Here is a 23,843-nt window from a genome sequence, read left to right as displayed (position 1 = left end):
TCTCGGTAGATACGCCTCATCAATTTTAAGGGGAGACTCATCTTCCGCAAGTATATTCCCTCGAAGCTGGCACGGTATGGCGTGAAACTCTATGAACTTTGTGAGAGTACCTCCGGGTACACTTACAAGTTTAGAGTATATGAAGGACAGGATTCCTGTATTGAACCCCCAGAATGTCCCCCCCCCACTTTGGGTGTTAGCGGGAAAATCGTTTGGGACCTTGTGCACCCATTGCTGGATAAGGGTTACCACCTTCACGTGGACAACTTTTATACCAGCTTCCCTCTGTTCACATCCCTTGCCACCAGATCCACATCCACTTGTGGCACCGTGCGAAAGAATCAGAGAGGCCCCCCTCTACATTTTGTTCAGACACCTATGCCCAAGGGCGAGTCCCGTGCCCTTACCCATGAAAACCTGTTGCTGGTCAAGTATAAGGATAAGAGGGATGTCTTTGCTGACCACAATTCATGGTCCCTGTGCGAGGTACCACAATAACGGTCCTCGAGCCTGATTGTATTCTGGGCTACAATCAGTATATGGGGGGAGTTGATCTCTCTGATCAAGTCCTCAAGCCATACAATGCCATGCGCAAAACACGGGTATGGTACAAAAAAGTTGCGGTCTACTTGGTACAGGTTGCCATGTACAACTCTTTTGTACTGTCCCAGCACGCTGGCAACACAGGGACATTCCTTCAGTTCCAAGAAGAAGTTCTAAAAGGCCCTGATCTTTGGCGACCGGGAAAGAGCAGGCCGGAGTTCCCAAGGAACTGAAGTTATGGGTGCCAGGATCGTCCCAGGCCAGCACTTTCCAGGTTAAGTTCCCAACAATAGACAGAAGGGACGATCCCAGAAAAAAAATGCAGAGTGTGTAACAAGAGGGGGATACGGAAGGACACCACCACTTAGTGTGACACTTGCCCCGATCATCCGGGCCTCGGCATTAAAAACTGCTTCAGGGAGTATCAAACTTCCATGGAGCACTACATTTTCCCCTTTTCATTTTAATTTCCCATAATTTGACCCCAATGTACCAAGTCCAGACTACAGTCCAAGTTTTGACCCCATAAAACCACTAAATTGACCAATAAACTCTTTAATAAAAAAAAAAACTGATAAGACCTCTGGGGGTATTTTTTCCAAAAATGGGTCACGGGTCACTATCATCGGAGACTTTTTATATTGCCTCTTTCTCCACCTGAGCGGGGTGCGCATTTGAGGCAACAGGTTAGGGACGGCCACACACATCACATTCCCAGAATGATGATTCAGAGCATAGGGTTTGGGGTGGGCATATTTTTTAGTTTTGGCTATGGTCTGGGTCATCATTCTGGGAACATAACCTGTTTTATCATTTCATGTCCCACTGTACCCCTTGTTAGTCATTTACCCCATGTAATGCTCCTTGAGAGGGGGGGGGGGGGGGGTCCCACTGTTCTGGCTCCATAAATGCTCAAGGCCCCTGACTGTGCTTCTGCTCTTCCAAGCCCGGTGTGCACCAGCAGAGCTGTTTACGTCCAGATATTAGGTATGTCCTTACTCCAAAGAAGTGTACTTACAAATTTACGGTGACATTTTCTCCTTTCACCACTTGTGAAAATAAAAAAATTGAGGTAACCCCAGCATTTTAGTGTAAAAAAATAAATAACATTTTTCCTTTTCACATCCCACTTTAATGAACATTTATCAAACACCTATGGGGTGTTAAGGCTCACTGTACCCCTTGTTACATTCCTCGAGGGATGTAGTATTCAAAATAGTATGCCATGTATTTTTTTTTTCTGCTGTTCTGGCACCATAGGGGATCCTAAATGTGACATGCCCCCCAAAATCCATTTCAGAAAAACGTACTCTCCAAAATACCCACAGAGCCTTTGACATACACATGAGGTATTTCCTTACTCGAGAGAAATTGGGTTACAAATTTTAGGGAGATTTATCTCCTTTTACCCCTTGTAAAAAATCTAAATTGGGTCTACAAGAACATGTTAGTGTAAAAAATGAAGATTTTGAATTTTCTACTTCACTTTGCTGCTATTCCTGTAAAACACCTAAAGGGTTAACACACTCACTGAATGTCATTTTGAATACTTTGGGGGGGTGCAGTTTTTATAATGGGGTCATTTATGGGGTATTTCTAATATGAAGAGACCCTCAAATCCACTTCAAAACTGAACTGGTCCCTGAAAAATTCAGATTTTGAAAAGTTTGTGAAAAATTGCTGCTATACTTTGAAGCCCTCTGATGTCTTCCAAAAGCAAAAACATGTCAACTTTATGATGCAATTGTATATGTGAATCAATATATCATTTATTTGGAATGTCTATTTTCCTTACAAGCAGAAAATGTAAAACGTTATGATTTTTAGAAGGTGAGGAGGAAAAAACGAAAGTGCAAAAATGAAAAAACCTGTGGTCCTTAAGGGGTTAAATTGCTTTCTAAGAAAGGATGCCATTTCTCCTAGATCTGCATTATATCCCCAGTCACCTCACAACCGACATTACTCACCATTCAGATGTATTGAGGGGGTGACAAAGATTTTTGCAAACATGCAAAATGTATTTGTTGTCACATGACAACACTGGGGAACTAGATAGGAGAGAGGTGGGGAGAGTACAGGAGGGGTTTATAGAGCAGAGGGTAAAACTTCGGCGAGTTGGAGAGAGGGGAGGCAGTGAGCATCACAGGACGAGGGAGAGAACGGAGACGAACACCCAGCTGTGTGCCGGTGTCGTGCCGATGCCGTGCTGTGCTACCACCAGCTAAGATTTTTCCTGTACCCTTTGCATCCTTGTAGTACTCAGCCGGTTTCTCCACTTGCCTGCGCCAAACAGTAGGTCCGCTAATATAGCGTACTATATAGCCTGTAATGGCTGGCAGGTAAGTGTACAGGAGGCGTAGTCACATGGTACGGCTCTAACTAGCAGACCGCGTCTACTGAGCAGGCGCGTCCCGGTACCTCGCCTAGCGCTGTGTGGTTGCCATGGGGACCGCGTACTACAGTGAAAAGTTGACAACGGGGGAACATGCCGGAGAAAGCCCTGGTGACTGTGCGGTTCGGTCCGTACATGAACGGCTCTGGAGTAGTGCAGCACGGTGTGTCCAGGCTGCAGGGGCTGCGAGGTGAGTTATGAAGTCAATGCGGAGCTCTGTATTATTAGGTTATATAGGAACAAGAGACTGCTCCTCCGTCCTGTCCCAAGATGCAGCAGACGGAGGGGCAGGACTCACGTGATCAGGCTGCCAGGTTAGCAGAGGGCGGCTTTGGTGCTGTTTTGCCGACATATAGGAGAAAAGAAAACAAAAAACAACTTTATTTATTTTTATTTTTTAAAATAAGAATCCAGCCCTGGTTTTGCTATAACCCCCCCCCCCCCCCCCCCATAAAAAAAAAGAACCTTTAGGGATTATTCCTTTTTTTGTTTTTCTCTCCTCGCCTTCTACCCATAACTACCATAACTATTTTAAAGGAGTAGTGCGGGGAATGATAACATCCCTTAAGTTATAGATCAGGGGGGTCCAATGGGAAGCCACGACCAACGTCGGCCGCCGCTCTGTGCGGGAGTCGGCACGCCCCCTACCAGCAGACTGCCAGGGCCCCCCGTTCTGGAAATTGCGGGAGGTCCCATCGGTCAGAACCCCCGCAATCTATAACTTATCCCCTATCCTTTGGGGATAAGTAATCTTTCACTACACTACTTATGAGAACTTGTTTTTTTAATTGTACTTTGTAATGACATCACTCATTTTACCACCAAATCTACAGTGAAACAAAAAAATATATATATTTGTGATGCACAATTAACCTCTTAACGACATAGGACGTAAATGTACGTCCTGATGCCCTGGTACTTAACACACCAGGACATCATGTACTTTACATCCTGTCCTGCCACACCATGAGGTACATGTAGTGAAGGGGCTAAAGGAGTAGTCTACTGCAGAATATTCCCACTCCGTTGTGCCCGGACTTAAAAAAAATATATATAGAACACAAACTTTCACTTACCTTCCTGCGTTCCCCTGGAGTGCTGCTACAGCTGATCGGTCCTCTGGTCGAGTCTTCATCCTTTTTCCTGTGCACGGACCGTCACACGGCACCAGTAATGGTGGAAATCAGCGATTGCGCTGATGTCTGCCATTAACTCCTCAGATCCCATGATCAATAGAGATCATGGCATCTGCGGCATTGCGGCACTTAAAATGGATGATCGGATCGCCTACCGCGTTGCCGCGGGGATCCGGTCGACTATAATGGCGCACGGAGGTCCCCTCACCTGCCTCCATCCGTCTCCAGGGGTCTCTGCTCTGAGATCGAGCAGACCAGAGCAGAAGATAGCCGATTATACTGATCAGTGCTATGTTCTATGCATAGCACTGAACAGTATTAGCAATCAAGTGATTGCTATAAATAGTTTCCTATGGGGACATAAAAAGTGTAATAAAAAAAAGTTTACAAAAATTTTTTTTTTTAAATTGAAAAATTCCCTCGCCCAATAAAAATGTAAATCGTCCCCTTTTCACATTTTACCCCCAAAAAGTGTAAGAAAAAAAATTATAAACATATTTGGTATCGCCGTGTGCGTAAATGTCAGAACCATCAAAATATAATGTTAAATATCGTGTATGGTGAACGGCATAAACGTAAAAAAAAAAAATCCAAAATTGCTACTTTTCCAAAATTAAAAAGTAAAATGTAAGCAAAAGTGGTACCGATAAATACTACAGATCACGGCGGAAAAATTTACCCTCATATTGCCCCATATACGGAAAAATTTGAAAGTTATAGGTGGTCAAAATAGGGCAATTTCAAACATACCAATTTTATTTAAATAGTTTGAGATTTTTTTTAAAGCAGTACAATTATAGAAAAGCATATAACATGGGTATCATTTTATTTGTATTGACCCACATAATAAAGAAAACATGTAATTTTTACCATAAAGTTTACAGCGTGAAAACAAAACCTTCCAAAATTTGCTAAATTGCGGTTTTCTTTTCAATTTCCCCACATAAATAATGCTTTTTTGGTTGCGCCCTACATTTTATGGTAAAATGAGTGATGTCCTTACAAAGTAAAATTGGTCATGCAAAAAACAAGCCCTCATAGAGGTCTGTGTATGAAAATATAAAAGAAATACATATATAAATGAATGGAGCAGTCCTGACAGGCTAGGGGTATAAGATGAAAGATGAATAATAGAATATTAAAGAGATACTAGATGAATAGTTGTGTCAAATATTAATAATTTATTAGATTACATTACAGTAACCCCCCCGACATATGATCAAATCGACATATGATGGCCTCTCAGAGGCCATCGCATGTCGATGTCAGCATCGACATACGATGCTTTTATATGTCGGGGCCATCGCATTAACTGCTATCCGACAGCGCAAAATGCTTAAGCTGCTGTCCGATAGCAGTTTAAGCATCCCGGACAGGTTCACTTACCTATCCCCGCTGCTTCGGGTCCACTTCGCAATCCTCCAGCGTCTTCTGCATCTTCTCCGGGGTCCGGGCCTCGCTTTCTGGCGTCGTTATTACGTTGTGCGCACGCCGCCCCGGGGCACCAACGTCACCAGAAAGCGAGGCCCGGACACCGGAGAAGATGCGGAAGAAGCCGGAGGATTCCGAAGAAGACGCCTGAGCAGCGGGACAGCATCGGGAGCGGTGAGGACGCGGTCCCGAGCGGCGGGGACAGGTGAGTATTAAATGCACTTTTTACATTGCACGAATCCCTCAACATACGATGGATTCAACAAACGATGGGTCGTTTGGAACGAATTACCATCGTATGTTGAGGGACCACTGTAATTACAATAGTTTCATAGTGAGGTCCTCGGAAGGGCCCTTGCTTCGGACGACACACAAATAATATTAACCATATATTAAAAAATTAGTAAAATACAATTGGGGCTAATATTGCACTAGAGGGATATATGGGACAGAAGGTGTCAAGCAATAGTCCAGGGGATGACGGTGACCTATCTCTGTGAATGGTATGTCATGAAAGTAATAGTCTTGTAATAGTCACATAGCATACATAACGCTGATAGGGTTAATCCACATTAGTTTTGGTGCTCAGCGGCGCTGTAGGCTTTCAGAAATTTGACCACTTTCCCTGTCTGCGCAGGGTTTGCGTTAAAGGAGTAGTCCGGCGCGCACTTTTTTCCTTTTATCCCGTCCGAGCTGCAAAATAAAAGAAAACACACTTTCTCTTACCTGCCAACGAGCCCCCGGAGCTCCGGTACATGTGTTCGGTCCCCGGGCTGTATTCTTCTTACTTCCTGTTAGCCCGGCACGTCACACGGAGCTTCAGCCTATCACTGGCCGACGCGGGACATCGCTGCGGCCGGTGATTGGCTGAAGCTCCGTGTGATGTGCCAGGCTAACATGAAGTAAGAAGAATACAGCCCAGGGACAGAACACCTGTACCGGAGCTCCGGGGGCTCGTTGGCAGGTAGGAGAAAGTGTGTTTTCTTTTATTTTGCAGCCCGGACGGGATAAAATGAAAAAAGTGCGTGCCGGACTACTCCTTTAAATAGATGCGCATAATAGCACTGCAGGCGTATCAGGTTATATACAGTTGCGCTCTTCTATACCCCGGCGGCACGGGGACAAAATACAAGAAGAGGTCAATGAAGAACGGGCACTATATGCCTCTTACCGGCTCCTCTGAATTCGAATGGGTGTGTCAGCGCTGGAGGTCCTCCGGTGCCTGCCCTCTTTGACCCGGCAGCATGGGGAAACCGGAGCAGGAGAGGGATGGAGGTCTGATGTGAGATGCCGTTGCTGGCTGTGCTGTGGTAATAGAATGCTCTGATGTGTTCAGGTCTCTATGCAAGTAAGCAGTCTGTACCAGACGCGTTTCAGGGAGCCACGTCCCCTTTTTCAATGGTAGGGATAAAAGTTTCAGCCGGTAAGGAGCCGGTAAGAGGCACATAGTGCCTGTTCTTCATTGACCACTTCTTGTATTTTGTCCCCGTGCCGCCAGGGTATAGAAGAGCGCATCTTGCACAACTGTATACAGTGGTCCCTCAACATACGATGGTAATTCGTTCCAAATAGCCATCGTTTGTCGAATCCATCGTATGTTGAGGGATTCTTGCAATGTAAAGTATAGGAAGCTGTACTCACCTGTCCCCGCCGCTCGCGATGGTGTCCCCGCCGCTCCCGATGGTGACCCCGGGCCTCCGCTGGGCTCTCCTGGTATTCTCCGGTCCTCCGCTGTTTTCTCCGGTCCTCTGCTGTCTTCTGCAAGGCCTTACTGGGCCTGCGTAGCGACGTCATTACGCCGCTGCGTACGCCATTCCTATTGGATGACGTGCGCAGCAGCGTATTGACGTCATCGGAGAGGGCCGAGAAGACACTGGAAGACCAGCGCTGGACCCGGAGGGCACCCTGGAGCATCGTGGAGGGGTAAGAAATACTTACCGCACCACATGGGGAACATTAAGCTGCTATCCGGCAGCAGCTTAAGCATTTTGCGCTGCAGGATAGCACTTAATGCGATGGCCCCGACATAAAAAAAGCATCGTATGTCGAAGCTGACATCGACATGCGATGGCCTCTGAGAGGCCATCGTATGTCGATTTGATCATATGTCGGGGCCATCGTAGGTCGGGGGTCACTGTATAACCTGATACGCCTGCAGCGCTATTATGTGCATCTATTTAAAGCAAACCCTGCGCAGACAGGGAAAGTGGTCTAATTTCTGTAAGCCTACAGCACTGCTGAGTGCCAAAACTACTGTGGATTAACCCTATCAGCGTTATGTATGCTATGTGACTATTACAAGACTTTTACTTTCATTACCTATCATTCACAGAGATAGGTCACCGTCATCCACTGGACTATTGCTTGACACCTTCTGTCCCATATATCCCTCTAGTGCAATATTAGCCCCAATTGTATTTTACTCATTTTTTAATATATGGTTAATATTATTTGTGTGTCGTCCGAAGCAAGGGCCCTGCCGAGGACCTCACTATGAAACTATTGTAATTAATGTAATCTAATAAATGTTTAATATTTGACACAACTATTCATCTAGTATCTCTTTAATATTCTATTCTTCATCTTTCATCTTATACCCCTAGCCTGGGAGGACTGCTCCTTTTATTTATGTATTTGTAGCATTTTTGGCACATTGGGTGGGTGCAACGCAGTATCCTCGGCCTGGGTTTACTGTTTTATGTAGAGCTCCCAATCCTGCATTTTTTTTAAATATGAAAGAGTTATGATTTTTTGAAGATGAGGAGGAAAAAAAGAAAATGCAAAAATAAAATTGGCCTGGTCCTTAACCCCTTAAGGGTTTTTGCACTTTCGTTTTTATCTCCTTACCTTTTAAAAATCATAACCCTTTCAATTTTCCACCTAAAAATCCATATTATGGCTTATTTTTTGCGTCATCAATTCTACTTTGCATTGACATTAGTCATTTTACCCAAAAATTCACGGCGAAACGGAAAATAAAATCATTGTGCGACAAAATTGAAGAAAAAACGTTAACATAAAAATGTAACTTTTGGGGGCTTCCGTTTCTACGCAGTGCATATTTCGGTAAAAATGACACCTTATCATTATTCTGTAGGTCCATACGGTTAAAATGATACCCTACTTACCGTATTTATCGGCGTATAACACGCACTTTTTAGGCTAAAATTTTTAGCCTAAAGTCTATGTGCGTGTTATACGCCGATACACCCCCAGGAAAGGCAGCGGGAGAGAGGCCGTCGCTGCCCGCTTCTCTCCCCCTGCCTTCCCTGGGGTCTAGAGCGCTGCTGCCGGCCCTTCTCTCCCCCTAGCTATCGGCGCCGCTGCCCGTTCTGTCCCCCTGACTATCGGTGCCGGCGCCCCACTGCCGGTGCCGATAGCCAGGGGGAGAGATGCGGCGTCGACAGCCAGGGGCAGAGAAGGGGCAGCGGCACCCATTGCCGGCGCCGCTGCCCCGTTGCCTCCCCCATCCCCGGTGGCATAATTACCTGGGTCGGGTCCGCGCTGCTGCAGGCCTCCAGCGTGCGTCCCCGGCGTCGTTGCTTTGCACGGCGTGGCGCACTGACGTCATGCGCCGCACCGTGCAGCGCATAACAATGACGCAGGGGACGCGCGCCGGAGGCCTGCAGCAGCGCGGACCCGACCCAGGTAATTATGCCACCGGGGATGGGGGTAGGCAACGGGGCAGCGGCGCCGGCAATGGGTGCCGCTGCCTCTTCCCTCCCCCTGGCTGTCGGCGCCGCTTCTCTCCCCCTGGCTATCGGCGCCGGCAGTGGGGCGCCGGTACCGATAGTCAGGGGGACAGAACGGGCAGCTGCGCCGATAGCTAGGGGGAGAGAAGGGCCGGCAGCAGCACTCTAGACCCCAGGGAAGGCAGGGGGAGAGAAGCGGGCAGCGACTGCCTCTCTCCCCCTGCCTTTCCTGGGGGTATATCGGGGTATACACGCGCACACACGCACACTCATTTTACCATGGATATTTGGGTAAAAAAAATTTTTTACCCAAATATCCTTGGTAAAATGAGGGTGCGTGTTATAGGCCGGTGCGTGGTATACCCCGATAAATACGGTATATAGGTTTGATTTTGTCGTACTTCTGGAAAAAATCATAACTACATGCAGGAAAATGTATACATTTAAAAATGTCATCTTCTGACCCCTATAACTTTTTTACTTTTCCACGTACAGTGCGGTATGAGGACTAATTTTTTGCGCCGTGATCTGAAGTTTTTATCAGTATGATTTTTGTTTTGATCGGACTTTTTGATCACTTTTTATTCATTTTTTAATGGTATAAAAAGTGACCAAAAATAAGCTTTTTTGGACTTTGGAATTTTTTTGCGCGTATGCCATTGACCGTGCGGTTTAATTAATGATATATTTTTATAGTTCGGACATTTACGCACGTGGCCATACCACATATGTTTATTTTTTTATTTTTTTACACGGTTTTATTTTTTTTATGGGAAAAGGGGGGTGATTCAAACTTTTATTAGGGAAGGGGTTAAATGACCTTTATTAACACTTTTTTTTTAACTTTTTTTTTGCAGTGTTATAGGTCCCATAGGGACCTATAACACTGCACACACTGATCTCTCATGCTGATCACTGGCGTGTATTAACACGCCTGTGATCAGTGTTATCGGCGCTTGACTGCTCCTGCCTGGATCTCAGGCATGGAGCAGTCATTCGTCAGGTAAGGGCCCTCCCGGTGTCCTGTAAGCTGTTCGGGACGCCGCGATTTCACCGCGGCAGTCCTGAACAGCCCGACTGACTCGTCGGGATAGTTTCACTTTCACTTTAGAAGTGGCGGTCAGCTTTGACCGCCGCTTCTAAAGGGTTAATACCGCACATTGCCGCGATTGGCGATGTGTGGTATTAGCCGCGGCCGCAGCGCGACCCAACTTCATATCGCGGGAGCCGGCTCAGGACGTAAATATATGTCCTGCGTCGTTAACCCCTTAAGGACACAGGACGTAAATGTACGTCCTGGTGCGGTGGTACTTAACGCACCAGGACGTACATTTACGTCCTGTGCATAACCGTGGGCATCGGAGCGATGCCCGTGTCATGCGCGGCTGATCCCGGCTGCTGATCGCAGCCAGGGACCCGCCGGCAATAGCCGACGCCCGCGGTCTTGCGGGCGTCCGCCATTAACCCCTCAGATGCCGGGATCAATACAGATCCCGGCATCTGCGGCAGTACGCGATTTCAATGAATGATCGGATCGCCCGCAGCACTGCTGCAGGGATCCGATCATTCAGAACGCCGCACTGAGGTCCCCTCACCTTCCTCCTTCTGGCTCCCGGCGTCTTCTGCTCTGGTCTGAGATCGAGCAGACCAGAGCAGAAGATGACCGATAACACTGATCTGTTCTATGTCCTATACATAGAACAGATCAGTATTAGCAATCATGGTATTGCTATGAATAGTCCCCTATGGGGACTATTCAAATGTAAAAAAAAAAAAAAAAAAAAAAAAAAAAAATGTCAAAGTAAAAGTGAAAAATCCCCTCCCCCAATAAAAAAGTAAAATGTCTGTTTTTTCCTATTTTACCCCCAAAAAGCGTAAAAAATTAATTTAATAGACATATTTGGTATCGCCGCGTGCGTAAATGTCCGAACTATTAAAATGAAATGTTAATGATCCCGTAGGGTGAACGGCGTGAACGTAAAAAAAAAGAAAAAAGTCAAAAATTGCTACTTTTTTAATACATGTATATAAATGTATAAAAAGTTTTTTATATGCAAATATAGTATCAAAAAAAAGTACAGATCATGGCGCAAAAAATAATGTATGTATGTAATAATGGGTATCATTTTAATCGTATTGACCCTCAGAATAAAGAACACACGTAATTTTTACCGTAAATTGTACGGCGTGAAAACGAAACCTTCCAAAAATTAGCAAATTTGCGTTTTTCTTTTTAATTTCCCCACAAAAATAGTGTTTTTTGGTTGCGCCATATATTTTATGATATAATGAGTGATGTCATTACAAAGGACAACTGGTCATGCAAAAAACAAGCCCTCATACTAGTCTGGCGATGAAAATATAAAAGAGGTATGATTTTTAGAAGGCGAGGAGGAAAACGAAAACGTAAAAATTAAATTGTCCGAGTCCTTAAGGCCAAAATGGGCTGAGTCCTTAAGGGGTTAAAGGGGTATTCCAAGAAAAACCTTTTTTTTATATATATATATATATATAAATCAACTGGCTCCAGAAAGTTAAACAGATTTGTAAATGATTTCTATTAAAAAATCTTAATCCTTTCAATAATTATCAGCTGCTAAAGTTGAGTTGTTGTTTTCTGTCTGGCAACAGTGCTCTCTGCTGACATCTCTGCTTGTCTCGGGAACTACACAGTGTAGAAGAGGTTTGCTATGGGAATTTGCTTCCAAACTGGGCGGTTCCCGAGACACGTGTCATCAGAGAGCACTTAGACAGAAAAGAACAACTGAAAGGATTAACATTTTTTAATAGAAGTAATTTACAAATCTGTTTAACTTTCTGGAGCCAGTTGATATATAAAAAAGTTTTTCCCTGGATAACCCCTTTAAAGGAAAACTGTCACGTTTGCTCCCGCACTAATCACAGGTACTGATGGATAGTGCGGGAGACGCTGATTCCTATGATCCTTACCTTGGCCGGATCCACCTGGCCGTTCTCCTGCAATCTTAGTTTTATTATATCTGGAAATGTGGCTGTAACTGGCACGGGCAGGGTTTCTGTAGCTTAACTGGCAATGAGGTCCAGTCAGAAAACTGGATATGGGTCAAAAATGAGCCGACCGGAGTAAAACGGTGACTCTGGTCAGCTCACTAAAGTCAATGGATTAGGGCATCGGTCCGGCTGGGGTACGGGAGCGCACGGTTTCTCCCTCCCCCAGCCGGATCCGGCACCTGTAGAGTGAAAATGTGGGGTTCATGCACCCTAATTGATCTCCCTAAACCTGACATTTCCATCTCTGTATGTGGTACCACCGTAACTCCTAGGCAGCAAGCTTGCTGTCTTGGAGTTATACTAGACTCTCATCTGTCTTTCACTCCCTATATTCAGTCCCTTTCATGTTCTTGTCACCTGCACCTCAAAAACATCTCTAGAATCCGCTTGTTTCTCACTATTGAAACCGCTAAAACTTTAATTTTGCTTTGATTCACTCCGCCTTGACTAGTGTCAAGGTGGAGTGGATCAATAAGCTTTCCCTTCTCTAAACTCTCCCCTCTCCAGTCCATCCTCAATGCCGCAGCCAAACTCCTCCTATCCAGCCATTACACCGATGCCTCCCTCCTGTGTCAGTCACTATACTAGTTACCTATTCAGTCCAGAATTGAGTACAAAATCCTCTTTCTCACCCACTAAGCTCTCTCCACAGTGCTGCACCTCCCTACATCTCCTCTCTCCTCTTTGTCTACCATCCAACACGTTCTGTCTGCTCTGCTAATGACCTAACACTAACATCTTCTATAACCCAAACTTCTCACTCCTGTCTCCAAGACTTTGCTCATGCTGCACCAGTTCTCTGGAATGCTATACTTCGAACCCGCCAACTCAATCACTACATCCACAGTTTTAACCCCTTAACGACCATGGACATATATTAACGTCCATGGCTGACCCAGTTATGTTAAGCGCGCTTCGTACCTGCTGGGTCCCGGTTTCTATCAGCATCCAGGACCCACGGCTAATACTGGACATCACCAATTGGGTTGATGTCTGGTATTATCCCTTTAGAGGCAACGATTAAAGTTGATTGTGGCATCTAAAAAAGGAGAAATCAATGCCGGTTAGCTCAGCAGAGCTGTTCGGGACTGCAGCGGTGAACAGCTGAGAGGACAGCGGGTGGGGCCTTACCTGCACTTTGCTGTCCGATTGTCGTTTGATTGCTCTAAGCCTGAGATCCAGGCTGGAGCAATTGAGCACAGATTACTCTCATCAATGCTATGCAATTTTATGGTTGCAAAAAAAGAAAAAGTGTAAAAAGGTGATTCAACCTCTTGAGGATGCAGGGCGTACCCCTGCCCACTCCTGCGATGTCACGTGGTGACCCCGCATCATATTCGGTCATCCCAATGGCTAACGGTAGTCGGGACCCGGGGCTAATAGTGCGCATCACCGATCGCAGTGATGCGCTATTAACCCTTTAGATGTGGCGATCAAAGTTGATCACCGCATCTAAAATGTAAAGCATCCCCGGCAGCTCAGTCGGGCTAATCGGGACCACCGCAGTGAAACCGCGGTGTCCCGATCAGCTAGGATGCAGCAGAAGGATCCCTTACCTGCCTCCGGCACGTCCGATCGGTGATTGATTGCTCCGAGCCTGAGATCCAGGCTTTAGCAATCGACCGCCGATAACACTGATCAATGCAGTGCTATGGCATAGCATTAAACAGTGCTGGCAATTAATGTACTGCATGTTATAGCCCCCTAAGTGTAAAAATAGAGTTAATAAATCACCCCCCTTTTCCCATTTTTAAACATGTAAATAAATATAAACGTGATACCGCCGCGTGCGTACATGTTCGAACTATGAAAATATATTGTTAATTAAACCGCATGATCAATGACGTACATGTAAAAAAAATCCCAAAAAGCGTGTATTTGGTCACTTTTTATACCATATAAAAAATGAATAAAAAGCAATCAAAATGTCCAATCAAAACAGAAATGGTACCGATAAAAACATTAGATCAAGGTGCAAAAATTAGCCCTCATACCCCCCCCCCCCCCCCCCCGTTAGCAGGGAAGAATAAAAAAGTTATAGGTGCCAGAAGATGACCATTTTAAACATATACTGTATATACTCGAGTATAAGCCGACCCAAATATAAGCCGTAGCCCCTAATTTCACCCCAAAATCCCAGGAAAAGTTATTGACTCGAGTATAAGCCTAGGGTGGGAAATACATCATCCCCCCTGTCATCATCCAGACCCCCATCATTAACGCCCTCATCATCATCACCCTGTCATCATCCCCCCTTCATCATCCCACACCCCCTTGTCATCATCCCACACACCCCCTTCATCATCCCCTTGTCATCATCCCACACCCCCTTGTCATCATTCCACACCCCCCCCTTCATCATCCCCTTGCCATCATCCCACACCCCCCCTTCATCATCCCCTTGCCATCATTCCACCCCCCCCTTCATCATCCCCTTGTCATCATCACCACATGTCATCAGCCCCCCCCTTCATCATCACCGCTTGTCAATGTCTGATACAGTGGTCTTCAACCTGCGGACCTCCAGATGTTTCAAAACTACAACTCCCAGCAAGCCCGGGCAGCCATCGGCACTGGTCCAGTGCTGTAGGACTGTCTGGTGGGGAGGTCGTCCGGTGGGATAGTGGTTCCGGGCTGTCCATCTTCACCCGGGTGCCTCTTCTCCGCGCTTCGGGCCCGGAATAAAGGTGTTGCCTTGACGACGACGCAGAGGGACGTTGCTAATGAACGTCCCTCTGCGTCGTCGTCAAGGCAACGTGACTATTCCGGGGCCGGGCTGAAGCGCGGAGAAGAGGTCCCCCCGGTGAAGACAGCCCGGAACGACCTCCCCACCGGACAGTCCTGCAGCACCGGACCAGCGCACCCTAACGTCCCGCCGAGCGGAGGTGAGTACAAAACTAAAGGGGGTGGGGGGTCTGGATGATGTCGAAGGCCGCAGTGGTCTTCAACCTGCGGACCTCCAGAGGTTTCAAAACTACAACTCCCAGCAAGCCCAGACAGCCGATGGCTGCCCGGGCATGCTGGGAGTTGTAGTTTTGAAACATCTGGAGGTCCGCAGGTTGAAGACCACTGAGGGCGGAGGGTTCACTCAAGTATAAGCCGAGGGGGGTGTTTTCAGCACAAAAAAATCATGCTGAAAAACTCGGCTTATACTCGAGTATATACGGTACATTTTCCTGCATGCAGTTATGAGGTTGTTTTTTTTTCTGGAATACAAAATCAATCATTTTAATCATATGGACCTATAGAATAAAGATAAGGTGTCATTTTTACCGAAAAATGTACTGCGTAGAAACGGAAGCCACCAAAATTACAAAATGGCGTTTTTGTCTTCAGTTTCGTTGCACAATGATTATTTTTTTTGGTTTTGCCATAGATTTTGCTGTAAAATCACAGTGACATTACAAAGTAGAATTGGTGGCGCAAAAAATAAGCCATCATGAGTCTGTAGGTGGAAAATTGAAAGGATTATTTTAAAAGGTGAGGGAAAAAAATGAAAGTGCAAAAACAGAAAAGCCCCGAGTCCCCAAGGGGTTAGCGTCTTCCTAAATAAAAGTCTTCCCATATAAAAATAAATAAAATGTAAATAAACATATGTGGTATCGCCACGTGCTTAAATGTCTAAACTATAAAAAATATAATGTTAATTAAACCGCACGATCAATGGCATACACGTAAAAAAAATTCTAAAGTCCAAAATTGAGTATTTTTGGTCACTTTGTGTACCCTAAAAAGTGATAAAAAATTCAGATCAAAACAATCATCGTACCTATAAAAACTTTAAATCACTGCACAAAAAATTAGCCCTCATACCACCCCATATATGGAAAAATTAAAAATGTTATAGGGGTCAGAAGTTAGTTATAATTTTTCAAAGTAGTAAAATAAAATAAAATAAAAAATAAACTATATAAATTGGGTATCATTGTAACCGTATGTACCTAGAATAAAGATATGGTGTCATTTTTTACCAAAAAGTGCACTGCATAGAATCGGAAGCACCCAAAAGTTACAAAGTATCAGGTTTTTTTTTTAATTTTGCCACAGTTTTTTTTTTGTTTTTTTTTTTACTGGTTTCGCCATAAATATTTAGGTGAAATGATTGATGTCATTACAAAGTACAATTGGTGGTACAAAAAACAAGCCCTCATATGGGTCTGTAGGTGGAAAAATGAAAGCGATATGATTTTTAAAAGGTGAGGAGGAAAAAACTAAAGTGGAAGAATATAGTAACATAGTTCATGAGGTTGAAAAAAGACCAGAGTCCATCAAGTTCAACCTACCGTATTTATCGGGGTATACCACGCACCGGCCTATAACACGCACCCTCATTTTACCAAGGATATTTGGGTCAAAAAAGTTTTTTACCCAAATATCCATGGTAAAATGAGGGTGCGTGTGTGCGCGTGTATACCCCGATATACCCCCAGGAAAGGCAGGGGGAGAGAGGCCGTCGCTGCCCGCTTCTCTCCCCCTGCCTTTCCTGGGGTCTAGAGCGCTGCTGTCGGCCCTTCTCACCCCCTGGCTATCGGCGCTGCTGCCCATTCTGTCCCCCTGACTATCGGTGCCGGCGCCGACAGCCAGGGGGAGAAAAGGGGCAGCGGCACCCATTGCCGGCGCCGCTGCCCCGTTGCCTCCCCCATCCCCGGTGGCATAATTACCTGAGTCGGGTCCGCGCTGCTGCAGGCCTCCGGCGTGCGTCCCCTGCGTCGTTGCTATGAACGGCGCGGTGCACTGACGTCATGCGCCGCGCCATTCAGCGCATAGCAACGACGCCGGGACGCACGCCGGAGGCCTGCAGCAGCGCGGACCCGACTCAGGTAATTATGCCACCGGGGATGGGGGGAGGCAACGGGGCAGCGGCGCCGGCAATGGGTGCCGCTGCCCCTTCTCTCCCCCTGGCTGTCGGCGCCGCCGATAGCCAGGGGGTGAGAAGGGCCGACAGCAGCGCTCTAGACCCCAGGAAAGGCAGGGGGAGAGAAGCGGGCAGCGACGGCCTCTCTCCCCCTGCCTTTCCTGGGGGTGTATCGGCGTATAACACGCACACAGACTTTAGGCTAAAAATTTTAGCCTAAAAAGTGCGTGTTATACGCCGATAAATACGGTATATCCCTACTGAGTTGATCCAGAGGAAGGCAAAAAACCCTCATACTAGAGGTAAAAATTCCTTCCCGACTCCAAATATGGCAGTCAGAATAAATCCCTGGATCAACGTTCTGTCCCTATAAATCTAGTATACATAACCAGCGACGTTATTACTCTCCAAAAATGCATCCAGATCCGTTTTGAACTGTTTTACAGAGTTCACCTTGACCACCTCCTCAGGCAGAGAATTCCACAGTCTCACTGCTCTTACAGTAAAGAATCGCTGTCTGTGCTGGTGTAGAAACCTTCTTTCCTCTAAACGTAGAGGATGCCCCCTTGTTCTAGATACAGTCCTGGATATAAATAGATCATGGGAGAGATCTCTGTACTGTCCCCTGATATATTTATACATAGTTATTAGATCTCCCCTAAGCCTTCTTTTTTCTAAACTAAATAACCCTAATTCTGATAATATTTCTGGGTACTGTAGTCCTCGCATTCCCCGTATTACTCTGGTTGCCCGTCTTTGAACCCTCTCCAGCTCCACTATATCTTTCTTGTACACTGGTGCCCAGTACTGTACACAGTATTCCATGTGTGGTCTGACTAGTGATTTGTACAGTACAGCGGTAGAATTATTTCCTTGTCGTGGGCATCTATGCCCCTATTGATGCACCCCATGATGTTATTAGCCTTGGCAGCAGCTGCCCGACACTGGTCACTACAGCTAAATTTACTGTTAACTAAGACTCCTAAGTCCTTTTCTATGTCAGTCGTCCCAAGTGTTCTCCCATTTAATACATAACCAAAGCCCGGATTTTTCTTCCCCATGTGCATTATCTTTACATTTATCAGTGTTGGACCTCATTTGCCACTTCCCAGCCCAAACCTCCAACCTATCCAGATCTAATTGTAACAGTGCACTGTCCCCTATTGTGTTTACCGCTTTACAGAGTTTAGTATCATCTGCAAAGATTGTTACTTTACTATTCAACCCCTGTACAAGGTCATTAATAAATATATTAAACAGAACAGGACCCAAGACGGACCCCTGTGGTACCCAACTAGTAACAGTCACCCAATCAGAATAAGTACCATTAATAACCACCCTCTGTTTCCTATCACAGAGCCAGTTACTTACCCACTTACACACATTGTCCCCCAGCTCGATCCTTCTCATTTTATGCACCAACCTTTTATGTGGCACCGTATCAAATGCTTTGGAAAAATCCAGTTATGCAACATCCAGCGATTTCCCCCTGGTCCAGTCTGGAGCTTACCTCCTCATAATAGCTGATCAGGTTAGTTTGACAGGACCGATCCCTCATAAAGCCATGCTGATATGGGGTCATACATTTATTTGTATCAAGATATTCCAAAATAGCATCTCTTAGAAAACCCTCAAACAATTTACATACAACAGAGGTTAAACTAACAGGTCTATAATTCCCGGGGGTCACCTTTTGTTCCCTTTTTAAATATCGGTACCACATTTGCTATGCCCCAGTCCAGGGGAACAGTCCCTGTTGCTATAGAGTCCTGGAATATTAAAAATAGGGGTCTGTCTATTACATTACTTAATTCCTTTAGAACACGGGGGTGAATGCCATCCGGACCTGGTGATTTGCCTATTTTGATTTTTTTGTAGGCGGTACTGTACTTGTTCCTGGGTTAGACAGGTGACCTGTACTGGGGATTTTACCTTATCTCACTGTATTTCACCTGGCATTTCATTTTCCTCGGTGAATACAGTGGAGAAGAATTTGTTTAATAATATATTTGCTTTTTCTTGATCCCAGTTTATAATTTCTTCCTCATCATTTTTTAAGGGGCCCACACTTTCATTTTTGACCTTTTTGCTATTAATATAGTTAAAGAACATTTTGGGGTTAGTTTTACTCTCTTTGGCAAGGAGTCTTTCTGTACTTATTTTTGCGGCTTTTATTAGTTTTTTTACATATTTTACATTTTTCTCTGTAGCTTTTTAATGCTTCTTCACTGCTGTCCTGTTTTAGTATTTTAAATGCTTTATTTTTGTCATTTATTGCCCCTTTAATGTTTTTATTCATCCATATTGGTTTTCTTTTATTTCTGACCCTTTTAGTCCCATAAGGTACCGTATTTTTCGCCGTGTAAGACGCACTTTTTCTTCCCCAAAACTGGGGGGGGGGGGAAGTTGGTGCGTCTTATACGGCGAATACCTGCTGCCATCAACGGCCGGGACCTTCGGCTAATACAGGACATCACCGATCGCGGTGATGCCCTGTATTAACCCTTTTGACGTGACGATCAAAGCTGACCGCCGCGTCTGAAGCGAAAATAGCACTAACCCGGCTGTTCAGTTGGGCTGTTCGGGACCGCCGCGGTGAAATTGCGGCGTCCCGAACAGCTTACAGGACACCGGGAGGGAACTTACCTGCCTCCTCGGTGTCTGCTCCGTGCCTGGATCCCCTGCATTGCCGGCGCTCTCCTTGGATGGCATCACGTCGTCGCGCACTCCGTCCCGTCATCCAATAGGAGCGGCATGCGTAGTGACGTGATGACGGCGACGGAGAGCGTGGATCCCGGGGAAAAAGGCGTCTGGAGCGTCGGGGACACCACGGTGATGCGGCGACAGCGATGGAGCGACATCCAGGGCAGCGGTGACGAGCGGTGACGGGTCCGGAGCGGCGGGGACAGGTGAGTACTACCTCCTATCCAGTGGTCTTTAAACTACGGACCTTTAGATGTTGCAAAACTACAACTCCCGGCATACCCGGACAGCCAACGGCTATCCGGGCATGCTGGGAGTTGTAGTCCTGCTGGGAGTTGTATTCCTGCGCTGCCATTGGTCAGAATCAGTTCTGACCAATTGCAGGGGATAGGAGGAGATCGCAGCACTGTGACCTCGCTCCTATCCCTCAGGATGATCGGGGATGTGACAGTTCCGATCATCCCTATTTTCCAGGTGAACGGGTCACCAGAGACCCGATCAGCCCGGAATAGCAGAAAATTGCATGTCTGAATTGACATGCGATTTTCTGCGATCGCTGACATGGGGGGTTCTCAGGACCCCCCTCGGCGATGTGCCGGGATGCCTGCTGAATGATTTCAGCAGACATCCCGGTCCGGTCCCCAACCGGCTAGCGGCGGGGACCGGAATTCCCACGGGTGTATGCATACGCCCCACGTCCTTAAGGACTCGGGATGCAGGGCGTATGCATACGCCCGGCGTCCTGAAGAGGTTAATATCCATACATTTATTGCACTTGCACTTTTAACCAGGTCATTGTACCCTGCAATGTATGGGGATTGGAGCAATGTTTTGCACTTTAGTCCCTATCTATTGGATATCCATTTATCTATCTTGTTTATGAATTTTGCTGCTGAATGCTGCTTCTTCTATGCCACTGTATGTTCTGTATATCCTGCTTTTAAACGTGTATGTTACAATAAAGATTTTTAAAAATGTTCTTTTTTTAAACGAATCAAGATTCAAAGATACGGTTTGCAGCAAACGGATGGAAAAGAAACCTGGTTTTGTGTGGCAACGAAAAAAAAAAAGTTCTATTGGCAACCAACAGATGGCACTATACAGCATTTAGTAGCATTTCTTGCGAAATGGCAGACACATTTTGGCGGGGGAGATGCCTTCAGTGTGTTTTATTCATTATAGAAATTTTAGAAGCATATATCTTGGCAGCCATTTGACATAAATAAGTAAGTGACCCCTCGTTTGAATCCTATTCACCCACACTATATAACCCAGTTTATCGGGATTAGTGTGGGTGAACAAGCTGACAGTTTTCCTTTAAACATCCCTTGTTGTGGCAGACCTGCCAAGGCCATGTATCATATGGTAGGTACTTCTTTCTAGCAAGAAGTTTCAACATAATTTTGGTTGAAGTTGAAAGTGTACCTGTCAGTTCCCACTGAAAAAAAAGCTGTTATATGTTTCTCAGTACCTCATCCTGATCATGTACATGTAATTATTTTATGTACCTATCACTTATTTATCCCCCAAAATAGCATGTTAACAGTGCTCACTGTCTTTTCCATCTTGTCAAAGGGAGGGGCCGTGCACTGTGACTCCTTCTGCTCCCTCTTTCTGCTGACTCACTGCTCTCCAGAGCCTGGCAGCCCTGCTCTGTAACCCTTTCCTCTCTGGATTTATGCTGTAGACACACACAGTGATTATAGGAGATTGTCTGTACTCTACACCAAAGACAATATAGTCTAGGGATGTCCCAGTACCGATACCTGCTGCATTGCGGACATTCTCTCGTCAAATGCCCCGCTCTGCTGCCCCGTTCTCCCATCCACATCATGGTGTCCAATGGATGAGCATGTGACACACACGTCACTCCACCCCCTCCACTGCTCCTAGTGTTATGCTATGGAGTAAGCAAAATATGTCACATGCTCCTCCATAGGACGCCATGATTCGGACAGAAGAACAGGGCAGCGGAGCGGCAACACCCTACGAGGACAGCCGCAAGTGAGCAACTCCCAGGGGCACTACCGAGGGTGTGGTGGTGGGGCCTGCTGTCTACAAAGGGGAGCTGTTGTATACAGGTGGGCTGCTACTAATGTCTGCAACTATCTATACTACCTACAAGGGGATACTACCTGCTATTTAAGGCAATCCTACAGCAAAGTCACCTGCACTAACTTGAATTTATAGATAGATAGTGCAGGTGACCTGGTTTCTACCGCTGCTCACCATGTCAGCATCAGCGCACTCGATCCGGAGATATTGGTCTCACAGCCAATGCAAATTCCCTGTTCTACCCAATGGAGAAGAGAGAAATCTTTGCTCATACTACAGCAGCCACCTCCATTGCACACAACAAGGAACTCGCATATCAGCACGGTAAGCGGTGCCAGAAATTGGGTCCCTCTGGTGTCAGATTCCCTTTAAAAATTAAATAAAAGTACTTGTAATTGCTATTGGCGAGTACTACATATTTAATATTGGTACTCATACTCGGTCTTAAGAAAATAGCATCGGGACATTGCTATACAGTGATGTGGAATTCCTATCGCCTGACAAGCGTGGCGGCGCTCAGCAGTCTGTATGGAGAAGGCTCCTGCCTGCTCCATACTCTGCAGACCCCGGGGTCAAAGCTGACAGCGGCGTCTAAAGGGAAATGTGAATGCTCCCTGGTGGGCTAGAGGGGTGGATCCAGCGAGGGGGCAATCCACTATAGAGGTAGCCGGAGGGCTTACCTCTGTTCCCTGCTGTCCTGTGGCTGGACTAGGCTCTATCAATGGATCGCAGAGCACACAGATCAATGGAGTTCAATGAGGAATCTAATGATTACTGCTAAAAGTCTAATAAAGAAAAAAAAAAAAAAAAGTTTTAGTAAAAGTTGAAAAGACACACATTAAACCATTCCATGTTAAAATCGCCCCCTTTTCCTATATAAAAAAATAAACATATTTAGTATCGCTGCGTGCATAATTGTACGAACAGTTAAAATATAACATTATGTATCCCGTACAGTAAATGTAAAAAAAATACCAAACCACAGAATTGCAATTTTTATAATATCCCAGAAAAAAAAGTTAAAAAGCGATTAAAAAGTCAGATCAATACCAAAATGGTACCTATACAAAAAACATTATGGCGCAAAAAATTAGCCCTCATACAGCCTGGTATGCAAAAAAAAAAAAAAAGCTACAGGGGTCAACAAATGACAATTACATTTTTTTTTTTTTTTAAATTAGTAAAACTATGCAAATCTTGTATTGCTGTAATCAGGCGACCTAAAGTATCAAAACAACATGTTAGCTCAACCACAAGGTAAATGGTGTAGAAAAGAAAACCACCAAATTTGCTAAATTATCTTTTACTATTTTGTTTTCACTTCACCAATTTTATATATATATATATATTTGGTTCGGAGGATATGTAATTGAAAAATTAAAAGGTATCATTATAGTAGGTAGTTATGGCTATTCTAGGGTGAGGAGGAAAAACCGAGAAAAAAAGACACACATTAAACCATTCCATGTTAAAATCGCCCCCTTTTCCTATATAAAAAAATAAACATATTTAGTATCGCTGCGTGCATAATTGTACGAACAGTTAAAATATAACATTATGTATCCCGTACAGTAAATGTAAAAAAAATACCAAACCACAGAATTGCAATTTTTATAATATCCCAGAAAAAAAAGTTAAAAAGCGATTAAAAAGTCAGATCAATACCAAAATGGTACCTATACAAAAAACATTATGGCGCAAAAAATTAGCCCTCATACAGCCTGGTATGCAAAAAAAAAAAAAAAGCTACAGGGGTCAACAAATGACAATTACATTTTTTTTTTTTTTTAAATTAGTAAAACTATGCAAATCTTGTATTGCTGTAATCAGGCGACCTAAAGTATCAAAACAACATGTTAGCTCAACCACAAGGTAAATGGTGTAGAAAAGAAAACCACCAAATTTGCTAAATTATCTTTTACTATTTTGTTTTCACTTCACCAATTTTATATATATATATATATTTGGTTCGGAGGATATGTAATTGAAAAATTAAAAGGTATCAT

General features: G+C 45.1%; 1 protein-coding gene across 2 annotated transcripts in view; it reads left to right on the top strand.

The window, feature by feature from the left end:
* The first annotated feature begins 2,487 nt into the window (after window positions 1-2,487).
* C7H10orf53 (chromosome 7 C10orf53 homolog) overlaps window positions 2,488-23,843 on the top strand; it is an 87,210-nt gene continuing 65,854 nt past the window's right edge. The window contains exon 1 of one of the 2 annotated variants that reach the window (XR_008846158.1): window positions 2,488-3,125. Coding sequence is in view for 1 of the 2 variants with exons in the window: in XM_056529633.1 (XP_056385608.1) it covers window positions 3,029-3,125 (97 nt within the window). In the remaining variant the exon portion in view is untranslated. The remainder of the gene's footprint in view (window positions 3,126-23,843) is intronic. The other variant, XM_056529633.1, reaches the window with a different exon arrangement.

This window comes from Hyla sarda, chromosome 7 (genome assembly GCF_029499605.1).
Source record: "Hyla sarda isolate aHylSar1 chromosome 7, aHylSar1.hap1, whole genome shotgun sequence".
In the NCBI taxonomy this organism is placed as follows: Eukaryota; Metazoa; Chordata; class Amphibia; order Anura; family Hylidae; genus Hyla; species Hyla sarda.
Note: the sequence above shows the minus strand (reverse complement) of the source record. Positions and strands in the feature narration are given on the sequence as shown.